Source organism: Chiloscyllium plagiosum, chromosome 6 (genome assembly GCF_004010195.1).
Source record: "Chiloscyllium plagiosum isolate BGI_BamShark_2017 chromosome 6, ASM401019v2, whole genome shotgun sequence".
In the NCBI taxonomy this organism is placed as follows: Eukaryota; Metazoa; Chordata; class Chondrichthyes; order Orectolobiformes; family Hemiscylliidae; genus Chiloscyllium; species Chiloscyllium plagiosum.
This window is the reverse complement of record NC_057715.1, coordinates 114,998,569-115,019,133: the sequence shown is the minus strand read 5'-3', so window position 1 is coordinate 115,019,133 and position 20,565 is coordinate 114,998,569. Positions and strand designations below refer to the sequence as shown.

General features: G+C 43.6%; 1 protein-coding gene across 1 annotated transcript in view; it reads right to left on the bottom strand.

Annotated features, from left to right (window-relative positions):
- The window catches only part of dgat2 (diacylglycerol O-acyltransferase 2), a 67,417-nt gene extending 58,061 nt beyond the window's left edge, over nucleotides 1–9,356 (bottom strand). Inside the window, exon 1 of the mRNA XM_043692484.1 lies at nucleotides 8,773–9,356. Within this exon, the coding sequence (XP_043548419.1) occupies nucleotides 8,773–8,812 (40 nt within the window). The 5' untranslated portion in view covers nucleotides 8,813–9,356. The remainder of the gene's footprint in view (nucleotides 1–8,772) is intronic.
- Nucleotides 9,357–20,565: the final 11,209 nt, after the last annotated feature.

Here is a 20,565-nt window from a genome sequence, read left to right as displayed (position 1 = left end):
TCCGCCTCGGAACCCTCCAACCACAAGGGATGAACTCAGATTTCTCCAGTTTCCTCATTTCCCCTCCCCCCACCTTGTTTCAGTCGAATCCCTCGAACTCAGCACCTCCTTCGTAACCTGCAATCTTCTTCCTGACCTCTCCGCCCCCACCCCCACTCAGGCCTATCACCCTCACCTTAACCTCCTTCCACCTATCGCATTTCCAATGCCCTCCCCCAAGTCCTTCCTCCCTACCTTTTATCTTAGCCTGTTGGACACACTTTCCTGATTCCTGAAGAAGGGCTCATGCCTGGAACGTCGATTCTCCGTCTCCTTGGATGCTGCCTGACCTGCTGCGCTTTTCCAGCAACACATTTTCAGCTCTGTTGGACCATAACCTGACTTTGTGCGATTTTTAACTTTGTCCACCCCAGTCCAACACTGGCAACTCCACATCATACAACATCAAAGTATGAGAGGAAATCTAATTGAGGTAAATAAGAGACTAAAGGGGATTGACAAAGTAGATGTAGAAAGGATGCTTTCTCTTGTGGCATAATCCAGAACGAGAGGTCATAGTTTTAGGATAAGCGGTAGCAGATTTAAAAATAGCGATGAGGAAAACTCATTTTTCTCAAAGGAATACGACTGGAATTCACCAAGTGTGCAGAAGATACTGGAACATTCAGTAAATTTAAGGAGGTGATAGACAAGATTTTTAATTATTAGTGAACTGAAGGGTTCAGAGGAGCAGGCAAGAAAGTGGAGTTATAGAGTTGCACAGCTCAAAACAGACCCTTCGGTCCAACCAGTCCATGCCAACCATAATCCCAAACTAAACCAGTCCCACTTGCCTGCGCTTGGCCCATATTCCTCCAAATATTTCTTTGCTTACTGCTCCAAATATCTTTTAAATGTTCTAATTTTACCTGCATCCACCACTTTCTCTGGAAGTTCATTCCACACACGAAGCAACTTCCACACCACTAACCACCCTACATAAAAACGTTGCCTCCCATGTCGTTTCTAATTCTCCCTCCTCCCACCTTAAAAAGTATGCACGTTAGTCTTGAAATCCCTCACCCTAAGGGAAATACACCTGCCATTCAACTTATCTCTACACCTCATGATTTGAAAAACCTATATAAAAGGTCACCCCTCACTGAGGCGAGGTTGAGAGATCAGCCATGATCATTTTGAATGGTGAACCAGACCTGAGGGGCTAAATGGCCTACTCCTGTGCCAAGATAATATGCTGTTATGATCTGGAATGCATTGCCTGGATGAAGGAGTAGCTGATGCAGTTCTAATTGGAATTTCAAAACAGGAGGAGAGATGGTGGTGTAGTGATAATGTCATCGGATGAGTAATCCAGGCTAATGCTGTGGGGCCAAAAAGGTAAAAACAATGACTGCAGATGCTGGAAACCAGATTCTGGATCAGTGGTGCTGGAAGAGCACAGCAATTCAGGCAGCATCCGAGGACAGGCAAAATCGACGTTTCGGGCAAAAGCCCTGTGGGGCCATGGGTTCAAATCCCACTGTGGCAGGTAGTAGAAGAGTAAATCTGGAAAGCAAAGCCAGTCTTGATGAAAACACTTCTGGTTGAAAAGTGTTGGTTATGGAAGGATACGTGCCATTCTTACCTGCTCTGCTCTACACAAGTCCAGACCCGAAACACAAAACAAAAGCTGCTCTGCTATCCCATATGATCATGGTTGATCAGTCTCCTGTTCCCACTTTCTCCCCATACAATCTGATCCCATTAGCTCCAGGAACTATATAGCAAAGACAAAAAAAAAGCTCTTTGACCTGTCAAGTTTGTGGCAGTCATGAACAACCATTCCAGATTGAACTCCTTTGTGGAAACACTCAATGTCTTAGCGTGGTTGACTCTTAACTGCAATCTGAACTGTCCATCGGTAATTAGGGATAGGAAACAGATGCAGGCCTTGCCAGTGACACCCACGTAAGAAAACTGTTTTGGAAAAACAACATGTGCAGAGGTATTGAGTGAAGTGTTGGAAGCAGTGGGACTAATCAGGAGCTCTGCAGTGAGCTGTCATAGACACAATGGGCTTCTTTCACTCTGTCCTGAGACACTCTGTATGTAGCACAACACTCTCAAACACACGAGTAAATCCTGTTGGAATCCACTGCTCATACGTTGCATGCAAATGACAAGGTTTAAAAGAAGTTAATTTATTTTTTTTAAACAAAGACATGCTTCGATTCAACAATTCTGATTATCCTGACACAAAGGATTTTCTGTCAATTGACAAAGAATCCAAGGGGGTTTTGATGAACTCACTGTCAGTTTCGGAGTTTTGGAAGTGCACCAAAACAAAGAGTCATTGCACCTTCCCTACCCAAGGCAAACTGGACTTGATTCCTTGGCAACCCTCAGTACAGTCACTGAAGTGACAAACATATTGCACCTCGTGTCAATGAACCAATCCTGTTCCAATAAAATTCACAATCTCCATGACAGGAAAGAGAAATCATGAAATATGGAGCTGTTGGTGAAAATAAAATTGGAGTGAATTATGGTTTCAAACAGAAGCACACAGCTACAAACCAGAAACCTGCCTTTAATATACTAAGGCATCTCAAGACGCTTCATAGGGACTGCAGTTTTCTTTTTCCATAATGAGCTTATGTCCTTTATGAAAGATCATCCCCAACTACCATAAAGTCAAACAACACAAAGAGACCCTTCGGTCCAACTCGTCCTTGCTGACCAGACATCCCAATCTGATCTAGTCCCATTTTGCCAGCGTTTGGCCTATATCCCTCCAAACCCTAGTCAAAAGTGATGCTGGAAATCAGCATTTAGATCAGAGTGGTGCTGGAAAAGCACAGCAGGTCAGGCAGCATCCTGCTCCTCGGATGCTGCTTCTCCCTCCAAACCCTTCCTATTCATGTACCTATCGAGATGCATTTTAAATGGTGTAATTGTACCAGCCTCCACCACCACTTCCTCTGGCAGCTCATTCCATACATGCACCAGTTTCTGCATGAAAATGTGCCTTGAGTCCCTTTTATATCTTTCCCCTCTCACCTTAAAACTTATGCCCTCTAGTTTTGGATTCCCCTACCCTAAAAAGATCTTGGGTTGTTCATCCTAACCATGCCCCTGATGATTTTATAAACCTCTCTAAAGATCACCCCTCAGCCTCCAACCCTCTAGGGAAAATGGTCCTAACCTATTCAGCCTCTCCCTACACTTAAACCCTTCAACCCTAGCAACATCTTTTCTGCACCCTTTCAAGTTTAACAACATCTTTCCTGTAGCAGGGAGCCCAGAATTAACGCAGTATTCCAAAGGTGACCTCAGCAATACAGCTGCAATATGACTTCCTAACTTCTATACTCAATGCACTGACTAATAAAGGCAAGCTTACCAAATGCCTTCTTCATTATCCTGTCTACCTGCGACTCCATCTTCAAGGAACCCTAAACCTGCACCCCAAGATGTTTGTTCAGCAATATTCCCCAATGCACTATGATTAAGTGTGAAAGTGCTATCCTAATTTGCAACACCTCATTTATCTAAATTAAACTGCCACTTCTTGGTTCATTGGCCCTTCTGATATGGAGATAACCTTCAATGTCCACTACTCCATCAATTTTGGGGTCATCTGCAAACTTACTAACCACGCCTCCTATATTCACACCCAAATCATTTATATAAATGAAGAAAAGCAGTGGGCCCACCACCGATCCTTGTGGCACACCGCTGGTCACAGGCTTCCAGTCCAACCATCGATAGAAGCTAAGAGTCAACCACATGACTAGGGGTTTGGAGTCATGTGTAAGCCAGGTCAGATAAGGATGGCTGTGAACGAGATGGGTTTTTGCCATTAGTGACGGTTTCATGGTCAACATTACTTAGTCGATCTTCATATTCCAGATTTATCAGTTAATTGAATTTAAAATTTCACCATATTCTCACAGCAGTAGTCTAGAGTTCTAGATTATGAGTCCACTGACATTACCACTATGCTACCATCACTGCCCTCAGATATTAATTGACATTAAACCAAAGGAGGAAACATTAGGACAAGTGAACAATTGCTTGCTCAAAGTGGCAAATTGTCAGCAATGTCTTAAAAAAGGAGGTGAAAGTGTGGGGGTACAAGACACTACACCACTGGTACCCTGCTCCCAGATCTATCAGCGAAATCTTGGAGCGTTCAGTCTCAGTTTAGACTGGGTACACCAGCAAAAGTCAATGATAAACAGAGATGGATGCTCAAGAGAATCTCGAAACAATGGCTGGTTTGTGTCGGAGTGTCAGACTTATTGTCAGCCTGTGGAGAAATGTCCTCACTACAGCCAGTCACCCTCATCCTGATATCAGAAAGGTCTTTGGCTATCACTCAAGGGATTGGCCTCAAAACTATCCTTCAAATGCCACACAGACACATGTACGCCCACTCTCCACACACACCAACCAATAATGGAAAGGAAGGACAGACTTGACTAGCTACAGACTAAAATGAACTTGATTGAAGGATGCAAGATTCTGTGTGGGGGTGGGGGGCAGAGGGGGATGTAGGTATAGTCTCTATGGGAGGATCATAATCCTACTGAATGGCAGCAAGAGCTCAAGGGGCTGAATGGCCAATTCTTATTTCTATTTCTTACGGTCTAATCTAGAACAAGGGGTTACTATTTAAAACAAAAATCAGGAGTCACACACTTTATTGCTCACAACTAGTTACTCTGGAGAAGGTGTTGGCAAGCTGCCTTCTTGAACAGCTTCAGTCCTTGGGATGTAGAGTCACTCAGAATGCCAGTAGTGAGGGAATTCCAGGCTTGGTGAGCCAGTCCCACCAAAGGAACAGCTATATACTTCCAAGTCAGGATAGTGAGTGGCTTGGAGGGGAGCTTGCAGGGGGTGCAGATGTCTGCTGCTCTTGTCCTCTTAGGTGATTGAGGTCATGGGTTGATAAGAACACAAGAAATAGGAGCAGGAGTGGGCCATTTTGTCTCTCAAGCTGACTGGTCAGACCACAACTGGAATACTGTGAACACTTGTCTAAAGAAAGAAATACCAGCATTGGAGGTAGTCCAGACAAGGTTGACCAGGCTGATTCTGGATATGGAGGGATGAGGAGAAGTTAAATCTGGTGTTCTTGGAGTTTAGAAGAGGGTGACATTTGTAAACAATAGGATTCTTGGAGGATTTGACAGGGTAGATTGGGAGAGGTTACTCGGGCGACTGTCTGTGTGGAGTTTGCACATTCTCCCAGTGTCTGCGTGGGTTTCCTCCAAGTGCTCCGGTTTCCTCCCACACTCCAAAGATGTGCAGGTAAGGTGAATTGGCCATGCTAAATTGCCCACAGTGTTAGGTGCATTAGTCAGAGGGAAATGGGTCTGGATGGGTTGCTCTTCGGAGGGTCAGTGTGGACTTGTTGGGCCAAAGGGCCTGTTTCCACACTGTAGGGAATCTAATCTGATCTAAAGGTTGTTTCCCCTTGCGGGAGTGTCTAGGACCAGAGGGCATCACTTTGGAATAAGGGACCACCCATTTAAGACAGATGAGAAATTTCCTCTTAGGATAGTGAATACGTCGAATTGTTTATCTCAGAGGGCTATCGAGGCTGGATTTAAGTTAATTCAGTTGAGATAGACAGATTTTTAATGAGGAAGGGAATCAGGGGCTATGGGGGAAAGGCAGGAAAGTGGAGTCAAGGGTCATCAGATCAATCACAATCTCATTGAGAGATAGAGCAGACCTTATGGGCTGAATGGTCTATTTATGCTCCTACATTTTATCATCAGAAGGGTTTACAAGTTGATGGCAACCTGCTTTGGCCACATTACAAACACACCCTTTTGTGACCATCAAATCCTGTGGCTGGATTCGAACTCAGGATTCCTAATTCAGAGGCAGGGACTCTGATCACCTGCACAAGACTTCGTTCACAACATTATCATTTGTGTATGAACTCTAGGCTGTATTGTTGCTTGTGCAATGAACCAGCAGAGGAAGGTTTACAGGCCTTGAAAATGTTGGCATTTCTGTTTTTAAGAGGGGTATGGACAGAGTTGGGGAACAGTTTTCCTAAAGGCTGGGCAAGTTCCCACACAATTCTATGCAATCAAAACCAATACTTGTTCAGTACAGTAGGGTGCACAAGTCAGTCTCTACATGACTAGGTAAGATCCACAGTCTCACCGGAAATAACAAGGTGTCAGCAGTGGCTCTGGAGTTAATACTTTTCCCTTGGAATCAGATGATTGCAGGTCAACCCCACCATCCTGACACCCCTGACTGAGGAAGGCGATTTCAAGAGAGGACTTCGATATTGTTCTTAGAGATCAAACAGTATGGGGAGAATGTGGGAACAGGAGACTGAATTGGATGAACAGCCATGACCGTACTGAATAGGGGAGCAGGCTCAAGGGGCTGAATGGCCTACTCCTGCTCTCTATATTTCTATTCAATGTGGAACCCGCCTGTCCCCTAGTGCACACATTTTGTTTTACTGAAAATAAATTTATGGCAAATACATTGAATCAGAGCTAATGTTTGATAATGCTATGAATAAATCCCTCCTTCCCCCACAATCCCAATGCAGCGTCCTGACCTACATTTATCCCTGAGACAACATGACCGAAATAGTTTAACTCAGGCTGCTGTTGGGATCGCGCTGTGCATAAATGCTGCAGATCCTCTGTTACCAAATGACTGCCTTCCAAAAACACTCCAACATATGAAAGATGCTAAGTATATTATATCCTCACATCTGTATTTTTGTTTTAAATGGAAAAAGCAATCCTAAGAAACATTGGTTCATAAATTAAACTTTTAAAGATTTAAAAGGATGTTGCCAGGGTTGGAGGATTTGAGTTACAGGGAGAGGCTGAACAGGCTGGGGCTGTTTTTCCTGGAGCGTCGGAGGCTGAGGGGTGACCTAATAGAGATTTTATAAAATCATGACGGGCATGGATAGGGTAATTAGACATGGTCTTTTCCCTGGGGTGGGAGTGTCCAGACCGAGACGGCATAGGTTTAGGGAGAGAGGGGAAAGATACAAAAGGGACCTAAGAGGCAGCTGTTTCACACAGAAGGTGGTGCTTGTATGGAATGCGCTGCCAGAGGAAGTAGTGAGGGCTGGTACAATTACAGCATGTAAAAGGCATCTGGATGGGTATATGAAGCGGAAGGGTTGGGAGAGATATGAGGCAAGTGCTGGCAAATAGGATTAGATTAGGTTAGGATAACTGGTTGGCATAGACAAATTGTACATCATAGAAACAGACCCTTCGGTCCATGTCTATAACTCTGACTCTATACTTAGGCACTGCAGTTTTGGTGCTTAATATTGCCTGATTTTCCATATTTATGAGATGACGTTGAGGTGCAGGCGTTGGACTGGAGTGGACAAAGTCAGAAGTCACAACACCAGGTTATAGTCCAATAGTTTGTTTGAAACCACAGGGTTTTGGAACGCTGCTCCTTCATCAGGTGAAGTTAAGGGAGGCAACTCCAACAACACTCAACATGCCTGACACCATCCAGGCCAAAGCAGCCTGAGTGATTGGAACCACATTCACTTCCATGACCACCGACGCTCAGTAGCAGCAGTGTGTACTATCAACAAGATGTACTGCAGGAATCAGCAAACATCCGCAGGCAGCAGCCTTCAAACCCACAACCACTTCCATCCAGAAGGACAAGGGCAGCAGATACATGGGAACACCACCCCTGTAAGTTGCCCTCTAAGCTACTAACCACCCTGACTTGGAAACACAATGCTATTCCTTCAGTGTCATTGGCTCAAATTCCTGGAACTCACTTCCTTACAACACTCTCTAGACCCCAAGGACTGCAGTGGTTCGGCAAGACGGCTCACCACCTCTTTTTGCAAGACACTATAAATCAGACTCCAACCAACAATTCTCACACACTCCATGAACAATAAGAAAAATACATGCCACGGTGTCACAGCAACATTTACACCAAGCCAACAGGGTGGGAGGGTCTCATAGTGGAGCACCTCATGTGAAAGATGGCATTTCCAGACAGTGCAGCACTCCCTCGGAACTGTCCCACAAGTCTCAGTCCAGATTCTCTGCCCTTTAATGGCATTTGGTAATTTGATTTAGGAGATATGACAACTGAGGCAAGATTTGTAAAATTTTGCCAAATTGGAATGCATGACAGGCTTCAGACAATTTAAACAGCCGTCAGAACACTGAAGAGAGGAGATAGAGGTAATCCTGTTAGATCTACTAAGTAGTTTTAGCCAGTTGTACCTTGCTGATATTTGCATTGGAGTAGATAAACAAGCATTTCACGTGTGCAGAGCAGAGTTAGCATGACTGACACACACATTTTTGATCTGAACTCTCGCTGTCAAGTTTCACAGAAGCATAGAAAGTTTCGGGAACAGCAAGAGGTCAATTAACGAGTCACCCCTTTAATCCCACAGTCTGTATCCTGACGAACAAAGCACTCGAGGTGTATATATTTCTAAAAGAGTCTATGGTTTCCACCTCCATTACTCTCTCAAATACATTTACGAGGGAGCTTTAGGGGGAAGCCGGGTGGTTAAATAATTGAAACGGTGCGATTGCCAAATTCAGATCGAACTTTTCAATCGACTTTGAAACTTTGAACACCCCTGTTCCCAGTTATCACTGTCTCCAACCTAACCCTTAGGCATTAAATCGCAATGCATGTCAGTGAGAGTTGCTGTGACATTTATTAAAGGTATTTTTAAAACTGAGGACAGAAAAACGTAGACAAAAGGTATATCGTATAAAGATCTGCCTTTACCTCTTAAGATGCCTGAATGGGCTGCAATAATTGTCTTCATTCCTTTCCTTCTGATTTTCTGTTTTCCGAATCAAATTAAGAGTTGGGGAGGTCCCTCTACGTTCCAATGCAGCAGATCGCACAGAAATATGATTGTCTTTTTGCAGCACCTTTTTGTTTTAAGGGAAAAATGTAAGCGGTTCAAGTTTAGCGAGACCCCAGCATTGAGACCGCACGTTCCTTTAATAGCCGAGGAAAACCATTCTATTGTTTAAAAAAGGGGGAGACTTTAAACTACACTTCAACCAGCTGCCGCCAGACAACACTGTCAAACCCTGACAATGCAAGTTTTAAATTCTTTACAGATTTCAATAACTTTTAAGATTTACTTGCTGTGCAAAGGGAATGTACAGTCCATAAAATTCTGAAATTACTCCGTCCTTTGATGGTGTTGGAATGGCACAGTCTGCATGCCCCGCCCCTCCATTTGCCTTTGGTCAATTCAGATTGGTTTGCATGTGGGTTAGAGAGGGATAAGTCCATGAGAAAAAGGAGCAGGAGATGGGAATTGGGAGGTAAAGACAAGAAAGTGGAGTTGAGGAATATCAAATCAGCATGGTCTCATTGAATGGTGGAGCAGACTTGATGGGCTGAATGGCCTATTTAAGGCTACAACATGCAGGAATTTGATTTGGCTGTTTAGCCCTTTCATCCTGCTCTATCATTCAATAGAATCGTGATATTTCCAGGTCCGCTTTTCTGCCCTTTCCCCATAATTCTTCAATGATCGAAGATTGGACATATCAATGTCCAACCGAGCAGTCCTGTTCACTCTGCCCCAGTGCTACATTGTACAATGAGCAGGCGCTTCCAAAGTGCAACTCAAATTCCCAGCATTGTGTTTTTTTTGCTGTTTGAGGTGCTACATTTGGCACTTGAATAGAAAGACTTGCATTTTTGTAGCACCTTACATGACCTCAGGACAGCCCAAAGCCTTTCACGGCCAATGAAACACTTGTTCATGTGTGACCACTGTTAGGGCAACATGATGGCTCAGTGGTTAGCACTCTGCCTCACAGCAGGGACCCGGGGGGTCTGTCTGGGTGAAGTTTGCACATTCCCCCTGCGTCTGCGTGGGTTTCCTCCAGGTGCTCCAGTTTTATCCCACAGTCCAAAGCTGTGCTGGCGGGGTGGATTAGTGCTGGGTAACGCAGGATGATGGGTATATCAGTGTTGACTTGATGGACCAAATGGCCTGTTTCCACTCTGTAAAGATTCTATGATTGGCATTTAGAAAGACAGCAGAAAATTGGTGCACAGCAAACTCCCACAAATAGCAAATCTGTACATGGACAGATAATCTATTTTTTTTTGGTGATGTTAAATAAAGCAGAAATGTTGGATAGAATACCCGGGATAGAACCCCTGTTCTTCAAAATAGCATCACAGGATTTATGTATCCACTGGAAAGGGCAGGCAGGGCTTTCAATTATCATTACATCTGAAGGACAGCACCCACAACTGTGTCGGCCTGGACTCTTATGGACACTAGAGTAGGAACTGAACCTGCAACCTTCTGATTTGGAGACAATAATATTGTAGCATAGAAAGAGGCCATTCAACCAATAAAGTCTGCACTGACCCTCTGAAGTCCATCCCACCCAGATCCAGCTCCCTCATCCTATCTCTAACCTGACATTTACCCTGACTAATCCACACTAACCTGTATATCCCTGCACACTATGGGAAAATTAACATGGCCAATCAACCCTTACCTGTACATCCCTGCATACTATGGGAAATTTAGCATGGCCAATCCACCCTAACCTGCACATCACTGCACACTATGGGAAATTTACCCTAGCCAATCAACCCTAACCTGCACATCCCTGCACACTATGGGAAATTTACCCTAGCCAATCCACCCTAACCTGCACATCCCTGCACACTATGGGAAATTTAGCATGACCATTCACCCTAACCTGCACATCCCTGGACACTACAGGGAAGTTTAGCATGGCCAATCCACCTAACCTGCACATCCCTGGACACTATGGTTAAACTTAGCATAGCCAATCCACTTAACCTGCAGATCTATGAACTGTGGGAGGAAACCGGAGCACCCGGAGGAAACCCATGCAGATACGGGGAGAAGGTGCAAACTCCAAACAGACAGTCACCGAGGCTGGAATTGAACCCAGATTCCTGGTACTGAGGGGCAGCAGTGCTAAACCACTGAGCCAGAGATTTTTCATTGTTATTTAATTGGATGTGATCATTGCTGGCAAAGCCAGGGTTTGTTTCTCTTTGAACTGAGTGAATTATTTGGCATTTCAGTTAACCAATATATTGCTGTGGGTTTGGAGTCACATCTTGGCCACCCTGGGTGAGGATGGTAGATGTACTTTCTTATAAAATCTTAGTGAAGCTGATGGGGTTTTATGACAATCATATCTGTCTACCTTTCGATTCCAGATTTAAAAGAAAAAAAAACTTAGTTTTGCTGGGATTTGAATCAGAATCAGAATTAGCTTTATTGTCACAAGGACTCAGTGTCTCTGAACCATTAATTGGAGTCTCTGGATTATAGTCTGGTGAATTACCACAGCACATCCTCTGTTACCCCAAGTTGACACTGTTCCTGAAATAATTGATTTGTGTTGGTTCCCATACCCTTAACTGAAGCTGTATGGCTAACTAGACTAGTAATCCAGAAGCTCAAGAAAATAAAACCAAGAAGGGTGGCAAGGTGGCTCAGTGGTTAGTACTGCTGTCTCACAGCACAAGGGTCCCTGGTTCAATTCCAGCCTCGGGTGACTGTCTGTGTGGAGGTTGCATGTTCTCCCTGTGTCTGTGTGGGTTTCCTCCGGGTGCTCCGGTTTCATCCCACAATCCAAAGATGTGCAAGTCAGGTGAATTGGCCATGCTAAACCCCCAATTTAGTCAGAGGGAAATGGGTCTGGGTGTTATGCTTCAGAGGGTTGGTTTGGGCTGAAGGGCCTGTTTCCACACCGTTGGGAATCTAATCAAACTGCAAATGCTGGCATACATGAAACAGAAGTTGCTGCTGAAACTCAGCAGGTCTGGCAGCATCTGTGGAGAGAGAAACAGAGTTAACATTTTGAGTGCAGTGACCCTTCTTCAGAATTCTTCTGGTGGAGGTACACTGGACTCAAAATGTTAACCCAAGATAATACCCTGAGAATATGGGTTCAAATCCCACTGTTGCACTAGTGGAATGTAAATTCATTCAATAATACCGGGAATAGAAGTTTAGTCTCAGTGATGATGACCATTAAACCACCATCAATGATCATAAGAATCCATTTGGTTCATGAATGTTCTTTAGGGAAGGAAATCTGCAATCCTTACCTGGTCTGGCCTACATATGACTCTTAATTGCTCCTCTGAAATGGGTGAGCAAGTCACTCAGTTCAAGAGTGATTAACAGATGGGAAATAAATACTGGGCCATCAGTGATACCCAAACCCTATGAAAGAATAAAGAAAAACAAAGGAATTGGAAATCTGAGACTCAGCCTCCCAAACGAACAGGGTTGAGGCTTAGTGTCAATTAGGAGCTGAAGTTGAATCAATGTTTTGATGTATATCGGTGTTAATCATTTTCTAACTAGGCCAATTAGATGGCATTGAAGTTCAGGTCAAACATGGTAGAATCAATTAGTTCAACATTCTTGAGGTTTCCTCCTGTCCAGTGGCAACAACAACTAAATAAAAGAGTTAAAAAATCACACAACACCTGGTTATAGTCCAATAGCTTTATTAGGAAGCACTCGTGTTTGGAGTGCTGCTCCTTTATCAGGTGGTTGTGGAGTAAAACATTGTAGGACACAGAATTTATAGCAACAGTTACAGAGTGATATAACTGAAATGATATGTTGAAAAAGACCTGGATTGTTTGTTAAGTCTCTCACATTTTAGAATGACCATGTTGGTTTCAGTTCTTTCATAAGTAAATTTCAGAACTTTCTTAAAGTTATATTCTCAAGTGAACTTTCCCAAAAGGTGCCATGTTGGCCCAGATAATGCATTGAAGGTGGGAGGTGCGCTGTGTGAGGATGTCTGTGCCCCAATGTTCAGAATGATTCTAATCTAAAAAGGGATTTACAGACACACACATACAGACACACCTGCGGACCCATACACTCACACAGACTGTCTCTCATACGCTCGCACATACACTCCCACATGAATCCTCTCACAGACCTATACACCCGCCCCCCCCGCACACATGCCACGTGCACACACCCCGCACGCGCGCACACACTCACATGCACACATTCACACATATAAGTTTGTGGTGTGAATTTGTACTTGCAGAAATACATTTTATTTTGCTCAAAAACTGTATGAATCCATGTAAGATTTTGTAAATCCCTTTTTTGAGATTAGAATCAATCTGAATGTTGGGGCACAGACAGCCTCACACAGGGCACCTCACACCTTCAATGCATTATCTGGGCCGACATGACACCTATTGTTAAATGTCACTTGAGAATGTAACCTTAAGAAAGTTCTGGAACTGAAACCAATATGGTCATTCTAAAAGATGAGATACTTAACAAACAATTCAGGTCTTTTTCAATATATAATTTCAATTACATCACACTGTAGGCTTTTGCTATAAATTCTGTGTCCTACGATCTTCTACTCCACAGCCAGCTGATGAAGGAGCTGTGTTTTGAAAGCTTGTACTTCCAAATAAACCTGTTGGACTATAACCTGGCGTTGTGCGATTTTTAACTTTGTACATCCCAGTCCAACACCAGCTCCTCCAAATCATAAGTAAAAGAGACTGAACTTCATGGAAAATAATGCTTCATTTGGTGGAACTGCATTGATGCTAATTCTGTTGAAAAGCTTGTTGTTCAAGTACTCTCAATTGGCATCAACATTCACTCCCTCCACCACCAATGCTCAGTAGCATCAGTGTGTACCATCTACAAGGTGCACTGCAGACATTCACCAAGGCTCCTTAGACAGCATCTTCCAAACTCATGACCACTTCCACTCGAAGGACAAGGGCAGCGGGTACATGGGAAAACCACCAGCTGCAAGTTCCCCTCTAAGCCACTCATCATCCTGACTTGGAACTATATCACCATTCCTTCAGAAGCTCAAACTTCTGGAATTCCTTCCCTAATAGGATGGTGTGTCTATGGACTGCAGCGATTCCGGAATAAATTCTCAAAGGATATTGGGGGTGAGCAACAAATGTTGGCCCGGCCAGTGACCCTCACATTCAGTGAAAGAATTAGGGGAAAAAATACTTCTCCAAAAACCTGTTCTACAATGAGAAAATGCTTATCTCCTGTGTATTGTTGCTATATCTGCAATTGAAGGTTATGATTATTAAACATGTTCTCGAAACTTGAACATAGACGTCTTGTTGGCACTCCAGTGCAGTATTGAGGAATGGAGCACTGTCAAATGTTACTGTTTTTCTGATGTTAAACCAAGACCTAGTCTGCGCTCTCCAGTAGCTGTAAAAAATTGCAGGCTCACAATCTGAATGTGGAGGTGTTGGTGTTGGACCGGAGTAGACAAAATCAGAATTCACACAACACCAGGTTATAATCCAACCGGTTTGTTTGAAACACAAGCTTTCGGAGCAGTGCTCCTTCGTCAGGTGAAATTAAAGGTAGCCTCCAGTTCCCCTTATGAAGGGGCAGCGCTCCGAAAGCTTGTGATTTCAATTAAATCTGTTGGACTATAACCTGGTGTCATGTGACTTCTGACTTTGTCACTATCTGTAATATCAGAACGGGAGTCATGGTGCACCGACGAATATTTGTTTCCAGGTAAACAGTTTGCTTGGTCATTATTACGTTATCATTTGTAGGAGTTCACTGAGTTCAAATTGGCTCCTGTTTTTTCCTTCAGATGTCTGGCTCCTATCGTGCACAGCCTCAGTGAGGATTTGGAGATGCCGTCTTTTCTGGGTGGACATGTCACTTGTTGTTAAAGTTCACTTGAGAATGTAACTTTACAAAAGTTCTGCGATTTACAATTGAAAGAATTGAAACCTACATGGTCATTCTAAAAGATGAAAGACTTAACAAACAATCCAGGCCTTTTTCAATATATAATTTCAGTCACATCACACTGTAAAATTTTGCTGTAATTTCCATGTCTTGCAATTTTATTCTCCACAACCACCTGATGAAGGAGCATGCTCTGAAAGCTCATGCTTCCAAATAAACCTGTTGGTCAAAAACTGGTGTTGCGTGATTTTTAGCCTTAGTGAGAGTTTTGGTCTCCTTATCTGAGGAAGGATATACCTGTCATTTGGGGATGCAGTTGAGTTTTGCCAGAATAATTCTTGGGAAAGCAGGATTGTCTTATGATTAGATACTGGGGGAAGTGGATCTGTATTGCCCAGAGATTTGAAGGATGAGAGGTGATCTCATTAAAACTTTTAGGGTTCAACTGAGTGGATGCAGGAAGGATGGTGAGTCTGGAACTAGGGGACATGGTCTCATGATAAGGGACAGACCATTTAGGACTGAGTTGAAGAGGAACCTGTTCACTCACGGTGTGGTGAATCTTTGGAATTCTCTGCCTCAGAGCAGCGTTCCCTCAAATTTACTTTCCGGCTGTGTTGACCTTGGAGTTCGACGCGATGTAGGGACCCCAGGAATTGGAGGTCAATGTCACAATTGCCATGTATGGAATTTTAGAGCAGCCACATAGTTTGGAGGGAACATTGACCCAGAGGGCTGAGCAACTTCAAACATTGTGTATGTTCAAGGCAGAGATCAATAGATTTCTGGATATTAATGGCATTAAGAGATATGGGGATAGTGGGAAAATGGCACCGAGGGAGGTGATGAGCTGTGATCTGGTTGAATGGCTGAGCAGGCTTGTTGGGCCAAATGGCCTCCACTTGCTGCTATCTTTTTCAATCTCATTTTCAGCATAACCATACTTCATCGACAGGAGTGTGTTGGGATTGTTCTGAAAGGAGCTGGATAAATGGAACATTTTGTTTCTCTGAAAAATGTTCAATTTTCAACACACATTCCACTCAGAGTCAGGCGCTCACTGTCCTCTGATTCTGGGGGAGGCAGAGTGTGCTACCACTAAGCCGGGATGATGTGTGACCCCATAACACAAATTAGTGTTGGATTTTTTGTAAATAAAAATAAGGGTGTGTTCAGCTAGTGCTGCTTGGCTGATTATAGCTGGGATTAAAGACAGCAACAAGTTCAGCTCTGATTGCAATGCAGTGACCCCTGCTGGCCATTGGATGAGAGTATCCTTGTACTGGTTTGTGTTGGACCATTTATTAAATCTCCCGTAATTTATTCTTCGCAGTTTTGAAAGCTCCATTTGTCGCAGAATTAAGCTCCATTTGTCACAATGTCCACAGCCTTCTTGGGTCGAGTGTCGCAAATTGCTTTGAGTCCTATTGTGAAAAAGTAACAATGAAACATAGAAAACAGGGGCAATATTAGACCATTCAGCCCCTCGAGCCTGCTCCACCATTCAATATGATCATGATGGATCCTCCAACTCAGTCCCCTGATCTTTGCCTTCTCCCCATACCCTTTGATCCCTTTAGCCCCACCTTCCTAAAAATACTTCCTCATTGTAGTCACTGTTTAATTATTTTGCTCCATTGTTGGAACTGTCTTGTATATTGATATCCAGAGTAATCCCAATGGACCAGGTAAATAGGAATAATAGCCTTTCCTGCCACTCCTTGTGAACCTCGGCTGCACACTCTCCAGAATGTATATATATCTCTTCTCAGTTAGGGAGCCCAAAACTGCTTGCAATATTCCAGATGAGGCCCCAACAAGGCTTTGTGTAACTGCAGTAGGACATCCCTACTTCTGAACTCAACTCCTCCCGCAATGAAAGCCAATTTATCCTTTGCATTCCACATTGCTTGCTGAACCCGTCCATCTGGTTTCATTAATTGGTGTACAAAGGCACTCAGATCCCTTTGTACATTCACACTTCCGAATATATCACCATTTAAATAATACTCTTGCTTTCTGTTTCTCACACCAAACTGTATAACTGCACAGAACACAAAAAGTGCTGGAGATCTGTTGGATGGCACAGTGGCTCAGTGGTTAGCACTGCTGCCTCACAGCGCCAGCATCTCACGTTCAATTCCTGCCATGGGTGACCGTCTGTGTGGAGTTTGCACATTCTTTCCATGTCTGTGTGGGTTTCCTCCCACAATTCAAAGATGTGCAGGTCAGGTGAATTGGCTATGCTAAAATTGCGCATAGTGTTAGATGTGTTTGTCAGAAGTAAAGGTAGAGGAATGAGTCTGTGTGGGTTACTCTTCAAAGGGTTGGTATGGACTTGTTGGGCTAAATGGCCTGTTTTACACACTGTAGGGATTCTAATCTATTCGCAGTGGGTCAGGCAGTATCCATGGAGCGAGAGAGAGCAAGCTAGTATTTTGAGTCTAGATGACTCCAGCTCTGATGATGAGTCATCTGGACTTGAAACATTAGCTTGCTCTCTCTCCACGGATGCTGCATGACCGTCTGTGATCTCCAGCAATTGTTGTTTTCAGTACAGATTCCAGCATCTGCAGTAATTTGTATAACTGCACAGCTAGGCATGTTGTACTGCAAATGTTGAACGTGGTTGCCTTGTCCAGGTTATTTATACATATCACAAATAGATGGGGTCCTAGCACTGATTCATGTTGTATCCCAATAGCCTGAGCCTGGTACTCAAACAAATCCATTTAATCCCATGCCCAGTTTCTTGTCTGTTAACCATTTCTCAATCCATGTCAATATAATAGTCACAGGTGAGGTGCCGGAAGACTGGAGATTGGCAAATGTGGTGCCACTGTTTAAGAATGGTGGTCAGGACAAGCCAGGGAATTATGGACCGGTGAGCCTGACGTCGGTGGTGGGCAAGGTGTTGGAGGGAATCCTGAGGGATAGGATGTACATGTATTTGGAAAGGCAAGGACTGATTCGGGATAGTCAACATGGCTTTGTGCGTGGGAAATCATGTCTCACAAACTTGATTGAGTTTTTTGAAGAAGTAACAAAGAAGATTGATGAGGGCAGAGCAGTAGATGTGATCTATATGGACTTCAGTAAGGTTTTCGACAAGGTACCCCACGGGAGACTGATGAGCAAGGTTAGATCTCATGGAATACTCGGAGAACTAGCCATTTGGACACAGAGCTAGCTCAAAGGTAGAAGACAGAGGGTGGTGGTGGAGGGTTGTTTTTCAGACCGGAGGTCTGTGACCAGTGGAGTGCCACAAGGATCGGTGCTGGGTCCACAACTTTTTGTCATTTACATAAATGATTTGGATGCGAGTATAAGAGGTACAATTAGTAAGTTTGCAGATGACACCAAAATTGGAGGTGTAGTGGACAGCGAAGAGGGTTACCTCAGATTATAACAGGATCTGGACCAGATGGTCCAATGGGCTAAGAAGTGGCAGATGGTGTTTAATTCAGATAAATGCGAGGTGCTGCATTTTGGGAAAGCAAATCTTAGCAGGACCTATACACTTAATGGTAAGGTCCTAGGGAGTGTTGCTGAACAAAGAGACCTTGGAGTGCAGGTTCATAGCTCCTTGAAAGTGGAGTTGCAGGTAGATAGGATAGTGAAGAAGGCGTTTGGTATGCTTTCCTTTATTGGTCAGAGTATTGAGTACAGGAGTTAAGATGTCATATTGCGGCTGTACAGGACATTGGTTAGGCCACTGTTGGAATATTGTGTGCAGTTCTGGTCTCCTTCCTATCGGAAAGATATTGTGAAACTTGAAAGGGTTCAGAAAAGATGTACAAGGATGTTGCCAGGGTTGAGTATTTGAGCTATAGGGAGAGGCTGAACAGGCTGGGGCTGTTTTCCCTAGAGCGTCGGAGGCTGAGGGGTGCCCTTATAGAGTTTTACAAAATTATGAGGGGCATGGGATAAATAGACAAAGTCTTTTGCCTGTTGTCGGGGAGTCCAGAACTAGAGGGTATAGGTTTAGGGTGAGAGGGGAAAGATATTAAAAGAACCTAAGAGGCAACGTTTTCACACAGAGGGTGGTACGTGTATGGAATGAGCTGCCAGAGGAAGTGGTGGAGGCTGGTACAATTGCGACATTTAAGAGGCTTTTGGTTGGGTGTATGAATAGGAAGAGTTTGGAGGGATCTGGGCCGGGTGCTGGCAGGTGGGACTAGATTGCGTTGGGATATCTGGTCGGCATGGACGGGATTGGACCGAAGGGTCTGAATCCATGCTGTACATCTCTATGACTCTATAATACCCCTTATCCCATGTGCTTTAACTTTGCCCACTAACCTCATATGAGGGAGCTTATTAAAAATCTTCTGAAAATCCAAGTACACTGCATCCAATAGTTCTACCTTATCTATTCTACTACTTACACCCACACTTTTAAAACTAAGTTCTCCATCTGTAAAAATTACTAATAATTTTAGTGTTTACCCTGCTTTGTGCACCTCCTGTGCGGTTGTAACTTTGCATGCCTTGCTCTGTCTAAGCACCGGAAGGGCTTATGCCCGAAATGTTGACTCTCCTAATCTTCAGATGCTACATGACCTGCTGTGCCTTTCCAGCATCACACTTTTCAACAATAATCTGTATAACCTTGTTTGCTATGATCTATCTGTACTGCTCACAGAACAAAACTCTTCACTGTATTTAGGTACACGTAATTACAATAAATCAAATCAAAATCAAATAAAGCTCTAGTTGTTTTATTAAGCATGAATTGCCTTCTTAAATCCATTTTGGGTTTGACGAATCCCATTATCGCATTCCAAATGTTCTATTGTCACTTCTTTTACAATAGACTTTAGCTTTGTTCCCCAATACCGATGTTAGGTTAACAGGTCTGTAATGTTCTGTCTTTTTATTTCTCTTCCTCCCTTTTTGAAACAGTGGCTTTATATTTGCCACCCTCCAAACTGTAAGATTGGCTACAGCATTTATTGAATTTTGGAAGGATGACCATCAATGCATCTAGTATCTCCAAGGCCACTTCCTTTTGTATTCTGGGATATAAATTATCAGGCCCTGGGGATTTATTAGCCTTTAACCCCATTAATTACCCCAGCACCATTTATTTACTAATACTGATTTCCTTCAATTCCACACGTACATTTTTAGTATTCCTAAATTCTCCAATTCTTTGATTCTTCTCTTAGAACCTGTGAAATTTTCTACTGCACAAAGTATTGGAGGCTGCGTCACTGAACATTGACCCTCTGACAGTGCGGCGCTCCCTCAGCACTGACCCCTCTGACAGTGCGGCGCTCCCTCAGCACTCAGGAGGGAATTTAACAGTCAGAGAAAGCCACTTGCGGTGGTTGGGGAACAATTTCGAATTTCTTTGACTTCACGTGTGAAGAAGATTATTGAACACTTCAGATTGAGTATGAAAAAAGCTGAGAGTTTTGAAACGTTAGACCCCCGTGAGTCTGAAGTGAACCATCTCCCGGAGACGCACTTCCTACTTTACCCTACTTTACTCAGATGATGCTAGGTCCATTTGGAACACTCTGATCTCCGCCCAAGAAACCCACAAACAAGGTTCTGTATTTTTGCATTTTGATCCTCTTCTTCTCAGCAGTTCTTTATTTTAATCAGACAAATGTTCCAAGCAAAGCCGAATATAACATTCACACAGTTCAATGAGATAAATCTAATTCCTTTTTGATTACTACATCGACCTGTGTGAGTTTGTAGCCAGTTGAATAAAGAAATACCAACTAAACATGGCTTGCCGGCAATTTAAATCAAGCAGGCCGCTGATTCGAAGCATTTTTGAACTGAACAAGATCACC